This window comes from Lacerta agilis, chromosome 14 (genome assembly GCF_009819535.1).
Source record: "Lacerta agilis isolate rLacAgi1 chromosome 14, rLacAgi1.pri, whole genome shotgun sequence".
NCBI lineage: Eukaryota > Metazoa > Chordata > Lepidosauria > Squamata > Lacertidae > Lacerta > Lacerta agilis.
This window is the reverse complement of record NC_046325.1, coordinates 35927716-35941321: the sequence shown is the minus strand read 5'-3', so window position 1 is coordinate 35941321 and position 13606 is coordinate 35927716. Positions and strand designations below refer to the sequence as shown.

Genomic DNA, 13606 nt, shown 5'->3' with positions numbered 1-13606 from the left:
TGCTTTTTCTGATTGGGTGGGTGTGGTGCAGCTTTAAAAGCAGGAAAACAGTTCAGCAACACTATACCATGAAAATATTATCATTCTAGATCAGGGATCAGCAACCTTTTTCAGCCGTGGGCCAGTCCACCGCCCCTCAAACCATGTGATGGGCCGGACTATATTGGGGGTGTGTGAACGAATTCCTATGCCCCACAAATAACCCAGAGATGCATTTTAAATAAAAGGACACATTCTACTCATGGAAAAACACGCTGATTCCCGGACTGTCCGCGGGCCGGATTGAGAAGACGATTGGGCCGCATCCAGCCCACGGGCCTTCGGTTGCCTACCCCTGTTCTAGATTCTGGTGTCAAACACCTCATATTGGTTCTAGGTTTGAAATTAAGATACTGTAAGCACTGCCAGGTTTCAGAGACAGGCTCCTGACTCTTACCTGTTCTTGGTTGCTCCAAGCAGCAAAAGACCTATGAAATGGATAAGAGTCAACAATTCAGGACTCAATTCAATTTCATGTTTACTTGCACTGGGTAATCTCTGGCCCAGGGCAGCTAACTGGGAAGGTGTGTGTTCAGGTAGGTAGGTAGGTAGGTAGGTAGGTGTTGCTTAGTGACCAGTCAGAGTGGCATGATCCTCACCGAGGTAACATCTGCTCTGATCAGCTGTGTAGTTCTGAGGGAGGTTCTTCTCAGTGTTTGGTTGAATGTCTCCCTGCTATGTACAAGGCTTGAGGTAAGAACGACAAAACCCCTCCATTCCTTCCTCTTCATATTATGTGCTGTTTCGTTCAGCTTCTGCAGCAAAGTGCTATCAAGACCTTTCTCCCTTTTTTCTTATCTGTCTGAAGTGGCTTTGCGAGTACTCCATCCTTTATGCATCCTGAGGTTGCAATGCTAAGTGCACTGGCTAAAGCAGGCCTGACGAATCTTTTTCACATTCCCTGTTAGCCAACCCTCCAAGCTCTGTATGCCAGAGATTTTTGTTCTTTTCTCATTTTTCTTTTGTTTTTTGTCCCCTCTGTATCACAGTTGCTTTATAACTGAAATTCTTTCGATAAAATATGAATACAAAAAAAAAAAGCCAGCAATAGGTGTGGCCCAAGCACTGGAGTCTAGACGTGGTGCAGCAATAAAACTGCTAGCACATTACAAAGCTAAGCAGGGTCTGATATGGTTTTAAATTGGATGGGGAACCATTTGTTCAGATTCCAGCATTGCAGGGGGTTGGATCAGATGACCCTCAGGGTACCTTCTAACTACAATTCTTTCATTCTTTCCTCATCCTCTTTGCCTTTCACCTCCCTTTCTTTCGCTCTCACATTTATTTGTTGTTACTCACCCTCTTTCATCCCCGCTTTTGTGTTCTCTCATATCTTCTTTCCTTCCTTCTTCTCTCCTAATTCTTTCTTTCCTCCCCACCAATGCCCTATATACATCCATTGCACGTATTATATACATTTGCACACAGGATTTCTACTTCCCTTTAAAAAATCTCAACAACTACAAAAATTATGCTTCCTGTGTGACCCACTTTAGGTCTGCATATGACGCACTTATCCCAACCTACCAGTTAAAGACCAGCAAACCAGGCGTCATCAACATGTAGTGCCCTGAAGATGTTGGGATACAACCTCCTCCATCTCTGACTATTGGCCATGCCGGCTGAGGCAGATGGGAGCTGAGATCCACAGTTGGTGACCTCTGAACATGGCCATGCCAAGGCTCAAAACCCCAAGCCCCAATCCCTGGAAGACATAGAATCATGGAACTGGAAAGGGACCATGATGATCATCCAGTCCAAACCCCTGCAATGCAGGAATCTTTTGCCCAAGGTGAGTCTCAAACCCATGACCCTGAGATTAAAAGTCTCATGTATGAACCACTAATAAGGGGAAGCGTTTCTGCTCATCCCTGAAAGATCACCTCCACGTTGCCTGCATGAAAAACAAGGAATGGCTTACAGATCAGGACGCATGGCTTGCCGGCCAGCTTGAGCCCTTGCACATGAAACACGAAACACTGTAAAAAGTAAAAGGAAAGGAAAAGAGCCCTGGATGGTTAAGTCCAGTCAAAGGTGACTATGGGGTGTGCGGCATTCATCCCGCTTTCAGGCCGAGGGAGCCAGCGTTTGTCCACAGACAGCGTTCTGGGTCATGTGGCCAGCAGGACTAAACCGCTTCTGGTGCAACGGGACACCGTGACGGAAACCAGAGCGCACGGAAATGCCGTTTACCTTCCTGCCACAGCGGGACCTATTTATCTACTTGCACTGGCGTGCTTTCAAACTGCTAGGATGGCAGGAGCTGTGACAGCAATGGGAACTCACTTCGTTGCGGGGATTTGAACCACCGACCTTCCGATTGGCAAACCCAAGAGGGTCGGTGGTTTAGACCACGGCACCACCCATGTCCCTATAAGAAACACTGTACTGTACTGTGCTGGCAACGGATGAGAGGGGACGTCCCTCAGACTGCCTCCAGGGGGTGCCCTCTTCCCAAATTTGCTCTCAGCAGGAGTAGCTGGCAGGCTGGATCTCCACCCTACATAAAGGGGAGTCTCTATAGTGTGGGGAAAAGAAGCAAAATACACACAGACAAACAGCGTGTTTTGCTCTGCTGCTGACAGTTCTCTTCCCAGGACTTCATATCCCATCCAACTGGTTCCCGTCCCAGTTGTCACTAAGGGTGTCCAGCAGGCGTTGGCGTGCGAGGGCCCTCCGGAGGTGCATGCGATAGTCCTCCATCACCAAATCATCCCAGCGCCGCAGTACAAAGTGGTTTCCGCCCAAAGTCAGTCCCGAACACAGGAGCTGGTTCCGCGTCCGGAAGTCTGACACTGTGATCAGCCACCTGTATGTGGAGATAGGGAAGGGGGAGGTGTTTGTACTCTTATTTATTTAATAAAAAATACTTGTGGACTGCAACTTCCTTAACACACACACACGCACGCACATCAAGAGCTGCATACAGCAATACACACACTGTCCCGCTTGCTCCTCTTGACAACCCTAACAACTACAGACCCTCCAATTGTCCCTATTTTCCAGGGACAGTCCCGGATTTAGAGAAGCCGTCCCGGTTTCCGATTTGATCCTGGAATGTCCCGCTTTTCCTTAGGACGTCCCTATTTTCATCAGAGAAATGTTGGAGGGTATGGAGTTATCCAACTCCCAAGCCGTCTGAAGGCAATCCTGTATAGGGAAGACTTTCTAAAAAATGTTTAATGTTTTATTATGTTTATATATGTTGGAAGCCACCCAGAATGGCAGAATAGTAAAATTGTCATTATGGAACGGGGCGTCCCTATTTTCATCAGAGAAATGTTGGAGGGTGTGTACCTACCTACTCTAGCTCCCCTACCTTTTCATCTCACCCACACCCTTGCCTATCCCCTCCTGCCTTGACCCACTGCCTCCCACCAAAGTTTGCCCTTCCTTGTCCCGGCTCACCCCACACTTCTTTTGTTGTTGTTGTACAGTGTGGCACTTACTGTAACAACTTCGTGGTGAGTAATGGCACCTATTTTTCTAGAGGGGGGGGGGAAATCACTGTTTCCCTGCATCACAAAGACTGTCAGTCAGAAGAGGAAGTTACATACCATTTCAGCCGAGACTGCAGGGATAGCTCAGTCTGTAGAGCATGAGACTCTCTATCTCAGGGTCGTGGGTTTGAGCCCCACGTTGGACAAAAGATTCCTGTGTTGCAGTAGGTTGGAACAGATGACCCTCGGGGTCCCTTCCAACTCTACAATTCTATTAAATAAAAGAAGGCGCCCCAGCAGCCCTAGTAAGTCAGGTGATGCCAAAGAGCCAATTAGATGATACTGACTGAGGCATAGGAGGACTTGCTGACATTCAACAGTCTCCACTACTGTCTACCCTTCCCCACCCCCCGCCCCCCCAGCACCCAACACATACAAAAAGTCTAGGACTCCTGGGATTTCTTGGAGCAGAAACCGAGGATAGGGCTGGAGAAGGCAGGCCGACGGATGCTTTGATTGAGCAATGATGCCTGGCAGGGACAGGATGGGGAAGGTCTAACCTGTTCTTCCGTCCAGCCGTCCCGCAGATCACATTGATGTTCTCAAACTGGATGCTGCGCAGGAGTCCTGACTCAAACGCATCGGGAATGGCTTCCTCTACTGCTGCCAGGACCTCTGCATGGTTCATCTCCTTTTCAGGCTAAAAGGCAAAGGGAGAATCCCAAGTCACCAGCTGCCATTCCATCCACTCAGACCACTCACTATGAGGTGCAGCAACCTTCTTAAAGGAAGTCTAGGAAATAGGAAATTTACAGCTAAGCCAGTCTTTCTTTCAGGGCCCTCCGTTACATTAAACTCTGCACTGCACTCTTTTCTTGCGTAAGATACTGCATTCTGGGCACAACGATTTAAGAATTGGAAGGGACCCCAAGGATCATCTAGTCCAACCCCCGGCAATGCAGGAACCTCAGCTTTATAAAGCATCCATGGCAGATGGCCATCCAGCCTCTGCTTAAAAACCTCCAAGGAAGGACAGTCCACATTCTCCCGAGGGAGACCGTTCCACTGTTTAACAGCTCTTACTGTCAGAAAGTTCCTCTTGCTCAGGCATAGGCAAACTCGGCCCTCCAGATGTTTTGGGACTACAGTTCCCATCATTCCTGACCACTGGTCCGTTAGCTAGGGATCATGGGAGTTGTAGTCCCAAAACATCTGGAGGGCTGAGTTTGCCTATGCCTGCTCTTGCTGTTTAGTCAGAATCTCCTACCTTGTAACTCGAGGCCATTGGTTCGAGTCCTACCCTCCAGAGCAGGAGAAAATAAGCTTGCTCCATTATACACATGACAGTCATGTGACAGCAATGTTGTCTTTATTGATTTGTACCCCACCAATCTAGTTGGGTTGCCCCAGCCACTCTGGGCAGCTTCCAACATATATAAAACCACAGTAAAACATCAAACATTTAAAAAAAAAAATTCCCTAAACAGGCCTGCCTTCAGATGTCTTCTAAAAGTCAGGCGCAGTAGAACCTCGGTTGTCGAAAATAACACTTTGGAAGCTGAACAATTCAGAACCCAAACGCCGACAACCTGGAAGTGAATGCTTCCATTTTCAAACGATTTTCATTTCCCGGTGTGCGTTTTTCATTTCCCCGCATTGACTTTGCATCCAGCCCTTTGATTCTCGGTTTTCGAACTTTTCGGAAGCCGAACAGTCTTCCGGAATGGATGACGTTCGAAAACTGAGGTTCCACTGTAGTTGTTTATTTCCATGACATTTGATGGGAGGGCTTTCCACAGGGTGGGTGCCACCACCGAGAAGGGCCTCTGCCTGGTTCCCTGTACCTTCACTTCTTGCAGTGAGCAAACTGCCGGAAAGAAGACCCTCGGAGGAGGACCTGTGTCCGGGCTGAGCGATGGGGGTGGAGATGCTTCTTCAGGTGTTCAGGCCTGAAGCCGTTTAGGGCTTTAAAGGTCAGCACCAACACTTTGAATTGTGCTCAGAAACATACTGAGAGCCAATGGTAAGTCTTTCAGAACCAGTGTTATATGGTGCCAGCGGCCCAGAGATTCCACACCCCCAGTCTGTTCCTCCCACCTCCCACCAGCCAAAGGATTCCTTCCTGAAGACTGACCGGACTCTCCAGACAGAGGCAAAGGGGCCGAGCAGCTGGTGGCTTGGGGAACTTGCGAATACATGGGATTTCCATGTCCAGTGCCTCATATTCTGCAATGATCCGCTTCAAGTATTGACGCCTGGGGAGGGGAAGTACGGGGAGGGAGAAAGAAAGCTGAAATATCTACACCACACTATTGAATGGTTTTATCTTAGCTGTCTACTATATATTTTGGGAACTTGTTCATTGTGCATCGACACCTCTTAAGGCAGAGCTGTAGCTATGTGGGGTAGCCTTTTTTTGCCCCAGGTGAAGCCTCCAGAGGGTGCATGTGTGTGTGTGTATACAAATGCACATGAGGTGTGCCAAACTGGATCTTTGATCAGGGTGAAATAAAGCCTAGTTTATTTGGAAATATATCCCAAGTCTTCAGTATTCTCTCCTCCAGAGGAAACCAAAGCTGGATAACCCCGTCCCTGGAAATTACCACCCCGCTGAGGATTATGCAATAATTCCTCAAATGGCAGAAGAAATTAAGTTCATTTGGTAATAATAATAATAATTATAATTATAATTTATTGTTTATACCCCGCCCATCTGGTTGAGTTTCCCCAGCCACTCTGGGCAGCTCCCAACAGAATATTAAAAACACAATAAAACATCAAACATTAAAAATTTCCTTAAACAGGGCTGCTTTCAGATGTCGTCTGAAAGTCGGATAGTTGCTTATTTCCTTGACATCTGGTGGGAGGGCGTTCCACGGGGCGGGCGCCACTACTGAGAAGGCCCTCTGCCTTCTTGCATTTATTACAAGTGGGGAGAGGATGATTGTGCTTATGGACTTACCGTGGGCATCTAGCCTGCTACTATAATGGGCTTTTCTTACATTCTTACGACCCAGGAAAACCCTGACATAAACAGTACTTACGAGGTTTTACGTGGCGGGGGACAATGCTGCTCCAAGTCAAGGAAAAGACAAGAGGTTCCCTCTTCACTCTCACTTTCTGGCAGAAGAAGGGCTGCAAAGGGAAAGGAATGATAAGGCCAAGAATGGGGAAGGGCTGTGGCTTAGTGGTAGGGAATCTCGTTTCCATGTAGAAGGTTCAATCTGTGCAGACCCTCCCAAGTGTCCCTATTTTCCAGGGACAGTCCCGGATTTGCAGAGGCCGTCCTGGTTTCTGATTTGATCCCAGAATGTCCCGCTTTCCCTTAAGATGCCCCTACTTTCATCAGAGAAATGTTGGAGGTTATGGAGCTATGCGACTCCTGAGCCATCTGAAGGGAAGTTTTTTGATGTTTGATGTTTTATTATGTTTTTATATATGTTGGGAGCCACCCAGAGTGGCTGGGGCAACCCAGTCAGATGGGCAGGGTAAAAATAGTAAAATTATTATTGGTGCAGAATAGGATGCCTCTGTTTTCATCTGTTGGGGTTTATGTCTGTGGCATCTTCAAGCAGGCCCGAGGATGACCTCTGCCTGAAATCTTGGAACCTGCTGCCAGTCAGTGCAGACAGCATTGAGCTAGATGGTACACGGCTGTTTCCTATGTTCCTAATAGTGGTGTTTCATGTGTCTCGTGACCCTTACTTGGATCCCACTGGATGCCGGAACTGGAACGCAATTTAGCCCCTTCATTCTCGTCTTCTTGCATCCTAGGGAACAGGGGAAAGCGACATGGGTTAAGCCTGCTTGGTAATAACCAAAATGTGACCTCCGCACTCACCCAACCCCCCCCAAAAAAAATATACTCTGGCTTTTGCATATGGAGAAAGAGCAGTTGTGCCTTCCACACCTTTTAGATTCTAAAATGAAGAAGGAATCAATCTCTCAATTTCCACCCCCAAATGAATTATTGCATTGATGTAACCAGTGGCGGCTAGCATGCAGTGGGTTCGTTTATTTTATTTATTTCATAAAACTTACACACCGCTTGACTTTAAAAAGCCTCAAAGCGGTTTACAAAACAGGTTGGTTAGTTTTGTGGGCAACTGCACGGCCGTCCGGAGTTTGCACTTCCAGGCAAGGAGAGAGAAGGGACTTGGGTTGTGCAAAAGGCAAGGAAGGCCAACAGTAGGTGGCGCCAGAGAGCTAGTGACAGGCAGAGCTAACTGATTCTCATTTTATCTGAATCCTCATCCTATACTGGTCAATTGAAATAAATCTGTTTTAAGCATGTGACACCAGAGGGCGCTGTAGAGCAATGTAAAATCGCCAATGTAAAATTGCATTGAGAGATGTATATTTCTCTCTCTCTTTTTTAGCGTTTTTACAGTCGGTATAGAATTAGACCCAAAATGCAGACGAAGGAGAAGGAAGCTGACAGTCGGTTTCAGCCATCCACGGTTAGGGTTTAAGAAAACAGGAAGGAGGAGGCTAGCAAAGGGCAGACCGGTCGAACACCGCTCCCGTATCTGCCATAATAAAGCGCTGGATTTCATGCCACCACATTTTAAATAAGCAACTGCACAGATTAACTTGTGGAACTCTCTGCCACAAGAGGCGGCGGTGGCCACTAAGCTTACTTTGCCTTTGAAAGGGCATTAAGGCAAGCATATGGGGAAGGAAAATATGAATAGCTGCTAGGCATGATGCGTAGCTGTCAACTTTTCCCTTTTCTTGCGAGGAATCCTATTCGGAATAAGGGAATTTCCCTTAAAAAAAGGGAAAAGTTGACAGCTATATGCTGGCTCTGGGATTAGAGGCACCGTGCTACTGAGTACCAGGTGCTGGGGAACAACAACCGGAGGAGAGGGCTCTTGAGCTCTTGTCCTGCTTGTGGGCTAATAATAATAATAATAATAATAATAATAATAATAATAATGGCGGCTAGCTCCAGCTTTGGTCTTAGCCAGCAGGGTTCTTCGTGTGTTCTTATGTTCTGTTTTTTTTATTTTTGCCCTCCCCAAAGCAGCCCTGAGGAATTAGTAGGAATCATCTCATTTTACAAGGAAGAATAAGAAGCTGAGATGGAAGCACAGTGAGACTTTTCTGACGTTATCCCGGGCATTTTGAAGCAGTCATACATGTCGTTACGTTTCGCCATGGGGGAGCCTGTTGGCAAACACGGCCTCATCCCAGGAACTGATCTCCCCTCTCCCCATTTCACACCTGGAAGGATTCGCCTGTTAAAGAGATTCGGCGCAGTTTGCATTTTAATTCACGGAGCCAAACGCCCCGATTCGCACTCCCCGCCGGACCCCTCTCCAAACAACACGCGAGCCAAAATTCAGCTACCCTTTGAAAGTCTCACCTCTCCAAATTTTGTGATGCAGTCCTCCAACCGCAAAATGTGTCTGTTGGGGGAAAACTTTCATACAAATGCAGGTATTCGCGTGACAGCGACATACGTACAGGAATGCATTGTATCAGTGGAAATCGCTTGCAAAAAAATAATAATGTGTGTACATTGGGCAAAATTCGTAACGTACATAATATGCATGTGCGTATTAAGAGAGATCTGCACTAGAATGCTGAGGAATCTGCACTATGACTTTTTATTTTATTTTACAGTACGTTAACCTATGGGGAAGTGTGGCGAACTGGATTGAAGACTGAAAAATGAGAAAAAGCAAAATGGACAGATTCATCCACTCCTGTTCTCCATATAGATCAGGGACATCATGTTGGGAGACATTTACATTGCTGGGAGGAGGATCGATTGTCATGGGGAGGACAATCTGGGCTTGCACAGAAAGAAACCAGCTGCGTGGATTTTTTTATTTATTCCCAACACGTTTTGATCTGTACTCTTGCTCAGCAGGGTAAGGGGGGGGGGTGGCGTCCTTCTATTTATTTCTAAAACAGGGTAATAAGGACTGTTTAAACATGCTTCAAAGCAGCAGCTTAACTCAAGCTGCCCCGTCTGGCTCCTGCAATCAGGGCAAATTTGCTTTAACATGTTTTTCCAGTGCTTCAATCACAGGGTACCGGAACGCCCAATGCCCCAGTTTCCAAACCTGGCATCTCCAGTTTTTTTAAAAAAGGCTCAGATAGCAGCAAGACCTCTCTGCTTGAGGACCCCGGTGAGCCACTGCCAGTCAGAGTAGATCAGAGTTTCCCAAGCTTGGGTCTCCAGCAGTTGTTTATACTACAACTCCCATCATCCATAGCTAGCAGGACCAGTCGTGAGGGATGATGGGAATTGTAGTCCCCAAAACAGCTGGAGACCCAGGTTTGGGAAAACCTGGAGCAGATCATGCTACAGGTGTGAGGAACCTTTGGACCTCCAGATGTCGTTGAACCACAACTACCATCATCCCTGGCTATTGGCCGACTGTGGCTGGAGCTGATGGGAGTTGTAGTTCAACAACTTCCCATAGCTTCTGGACTGGGCTAGATGGACAAGCCATCGGCCGTGGAATAAGGCAGATTCCTTGGAACAGGACAAAGGGTCTATTAAAGAACCTGATCGCTCAGTCGGTAGAGCATGAGACTCTCAATCTCAAGGTTGTGGGTTCGAGCCCCACCTTTGGAATAGATTCCTGCATTGTAGGAGGTTGGACTGGATGACCCTTGTGGTCTCTTCCAACGCTACAATTCTATGATTCTATTATCCTGTAAAAAGAAGATAACTACAAAACCACAGCAATATTGGAGTTGGGACTCAGCTACATTAGTGAAGAAAATGTGCTTTATATATGAGTTATAGCACTGTGACACCAGATGGCTCTGTGGAGTCCTGTCTTTCGCCAGTGTGATTTCCCTTAATGAAGTTTACAACGCGTTTTCCTGAAACGCTTTTTTTTATGTGTCTAGATCCAGCCTTACGGTTGATTCCCAGGTCCTTCTCTGCACAAACGGAATCCTAAAAAGGAACTGGTTTATATGCCCCTGCACCCCAAAATAAGCTTTGATCTATATCAATAACACAAATATCCCGGCCCCTTTGGAGATCCGCAGTAATACTCCAGTCAAACTAGGGTGGGGGTGGAGGGGCTGCAACAACCAATTGGTACAGGGTGAGCCCAGATGGCACTTACAAAAAAGGAATGGAGGAGGGTGTACCCCCATGATAAGCTTTGGGCCACCCCATAAACCTTAGTTCCTTTTAAAAAGTCCACTGACTGAGCTCTTTTTTTAACTTTTGTGCAAGTACAGAACTGGGAACTTGTAACCAAACTCATAATAGTAGTATAAATAAACACAGCTAAGTAGGGATAGGAAACCTGTGGCCATTGAGAGGTTGCTGGGCTACAACTCCCATCACCCCTAGCTATTGGCCCTACTGACTATGGCTGATGGGAGCAGGAATCCAACCACATCTGGAGAGGCACAAAGATCCTGCACCCCTGCAGTAAACCCGCCCTCTAGCGTCTGCCACCCAAACCACTCAGCCCCCCCCCCAAAACCAACAACAATATGGCATCCTCTAGAATGAATAGGCTATGGAGGCAGATTCTCCCAGTTCAAAGCCTCCGCAAGACTGGCATCCATGCCTAGCCTCCTCCAGCTAACCTTATCTTTTTTCTGGTTTAAGAGGATTCAGCCTTCCAGCAGGCCAACAGCAGAAATTCAAAACCAGTCCCGGGGTTCCAGAATGCTGACTCCGCTGCAAGGGAGGGGGGTGTAGAAGATGGGGAGACTTCCAGCAGGTGGAGCCAGAGCCGATGGCACACAGAGCCACCCTGTTGTCAGTAGCGAGCCTGCAGCAAATCACACAGAGGGGGTGGAATTAACTCCTTATTAGAAATGCAGGATCCACACAAGCATACCAGGGCTTCGGTAGGTCTTGTCCCCCCCATATGAGGCAGTTGCAGAAACTAAAGTTCCCCACCTTCCCACAGCCACCTAAGTCTATTCCCCTCCAGGGTTCCCCCCCCCCCAAGCAATATGAGACTATGCCAGCGTGCCTGCCTATGCTTGTTCCGCTTCATGCCTCTCCTGGTCCTGGGAGACCAGGAGGGAGGGGAGCTTGTCGCAGCAGGAGGGGAGATCCCCGTGCTCCTTCAGCAGCCTGACTCATCTCTGCCTCTTGGCCTCTCTCCTTCCCTGCTTCTGCTTCTGGACTTCAGTTTACCGCAGATTCTCCCTTTTACCTCTTCAGTTTCCAACTCCTCCTCCCAGTCTTCTCCTTCTGACCACTCATTGACGTCCTACCACCAATCCCCTGGCACCGAGCCTTCTTCCCTTGGGGGTTCCCAAACTGCTTCCTCCCACCATTCTTCTGCATCCATCGACCAACCAGTCAATGTTGTAGTTAGTCCAACCCACTGATGTAGTTAGGTTAGGCTATAGACTTAAGTATCTTACAAGAGAAAGGCTCTTCAGATGATGCTAAATCTTACTTTGCTTACTTCAGAATGCGGCAAGCCAGCCCCACTGCATTTGGGGGTCCACCAGCTCATTCTGCTTAGTGGAGCCCAGTGCCTCCCCCCCCCAGTCTCCCCCCCCCCGATGGTGCCACTGCCTGCTCCCTCTTTCAGTAGCACACACAGCCAGCAAAGACTTTCAGTGAAACACATGCAAGGTAAATGCCATTCCCTGTCCTACCATTAACAAGAAAACTGCAGAGGTTTTAATTAAGTTGCCTCTTTGGAAGGGTCTCTGGCTCCGCAGCATCGCTCCCATTAATGCTGAGATGCATAATAGACAGAGAGCTATTTGGAGACCCCGGTAATATTTGCAGTTCCATTTGCCAATCACCTTGTTGCAGAGTGCCAAAGATTAGCTAGCAGCCCAGGAGGAAACTATGTTGCTGAAAGTCCCGAGGAGAGAATTGCTTTTCCAAATAGCCATTAAAATGTGTTTCAGAGTGCTTAGTTGTTTTCATAATGGTTTTTGCAGGATATTCCCCAAAAGCCCTCCACCCCCATCCAAAAGATTGCCCTTCCCAATGTTCTGTGACCTTGAAATGCATTGAGATGGACAGGGAGACTGACCCAATACAGTACCTGTATAAATCTGTTTCAGTTCGCATTCATAGGTGATCCTACCTAATTCACACTTTGCATACTGAAACGGTATCTGAAATTTGCACATCTCTGAATTTTGCAATTCAGTTCTCTAGGCAAGTAATGTGTACAAAAATTCATATGTTAGGGCACTAGTCTCTGGCCGTTTCAGACCCACTTTTAACCCAAGCATGCACTTAGGGTTCCATGTCTTAATCTTTTACCATATATTTGCATGGTGGTAGTGCTCCTGTTGCAACCCACCTTGCATCAGGCCATGACCTCACTAGTGGGTCTTGACCTACAAGCTGAAGCCCAGTGTACCAGGGACAGTGGGCTTAAACATGAATCTATTGCCATACTACCCTGAACACTCATGATCTCGTCTGACCTCGGAAGCTAAGCAGGGTCAGGCCTGGTTAGTACTTGGATGGGAGACCGCCTGGGAATGCTGGGTGCCGTCGGCTTGAGCTTTGGGATAGCTCAGTCAGTAGAGCATGAGATTCTTAATCTCAGGGTCATGGGTTCGAGCCCCACCTTAGGCAAAAGATTTCTGCATTGCAGGGGGTTGGACTAGATGACCCTCAGGTTCCCTTCCAACTCTACAATTCTATGATTAATAAATATATAACGTGTTTCATATATGCATATATGAAAATACATAATATAAGGAGAAATTGTTTGATAACATAAATATAATTTAGGGGAAATTGCATAGACACATGTATGTGCATATTCTATGATTAGTAAATGTACAGCGTGTTTCATATATGCATATATGAAAATACATTATATAAGGAGAAATTGCTTGATAAGATAAATATAAATTAGGGGAAATTGCACAGACACGTGTAAGTGTTTATTGGAAGGAATCCTCACTGAAAAGCTAATGAATTTTAATTTTCTAATTGCTAACTGATGTGGAAATATGGAAGAACTGAATTTAAGATTGGGGAGAAGATGGAAAATGGAGGGAAACCAACACTGACAGATTCACCCACCCCGAATGAAACATCAGTACCCCACGGTCAATTGCAGGCTTGACTCAGCTCAGCTCGATTCGTTCTTTGGCAGCAAAGCTCTTCTCCCAAGACACAGAAAGCAAGATGGGACAACGGC

At 47.1% G+C, this 13606-nt stretch overlaps 1 protein-coding gene and 1 pseudogene across 1 annotated transcript; one reads left to right on the top strand and one right to left on the bottom strand.

Moving 5' to 3' along the window:
* Positions 1 to 2586: 2586 nt before the first annotated feature.
* C14H19orf81 (chromosome 14 C19orf81 homolog) lies at positions 2587 to 8938 on the bottom strand. Its single transcript, XM_033169952.1, has 6 exons — positions 8848 to 8938; positions 7185 to 7249; positions 6524 to 6614; positions 5614 to 5734; positions 4040 to 4179; positions 2587 to 2848 (listed from the first exon to the last, which is right to left on the bottom strand). Exons 2-6 carry the CDS (start codon positions 7246 to 7248, stop codon positions 2641 to 2643), a joined length of 624 nt encoding a protein of 207 aa, XP_033025843.1. The 5' UTR covers position 7249; positions 8848 to 8938; the 3' UTR covers positions 2587 to 2640.
* A 3897-nt stretch (positions 8939 to 12835) lies between these two features.
* Positions 12836 to 12954, top strand: LOC117059491 (annotated as a pseudogene).
* The last annotated feature ends 652 nt before the right edge of the window (positions 12955 to 13606 follow it).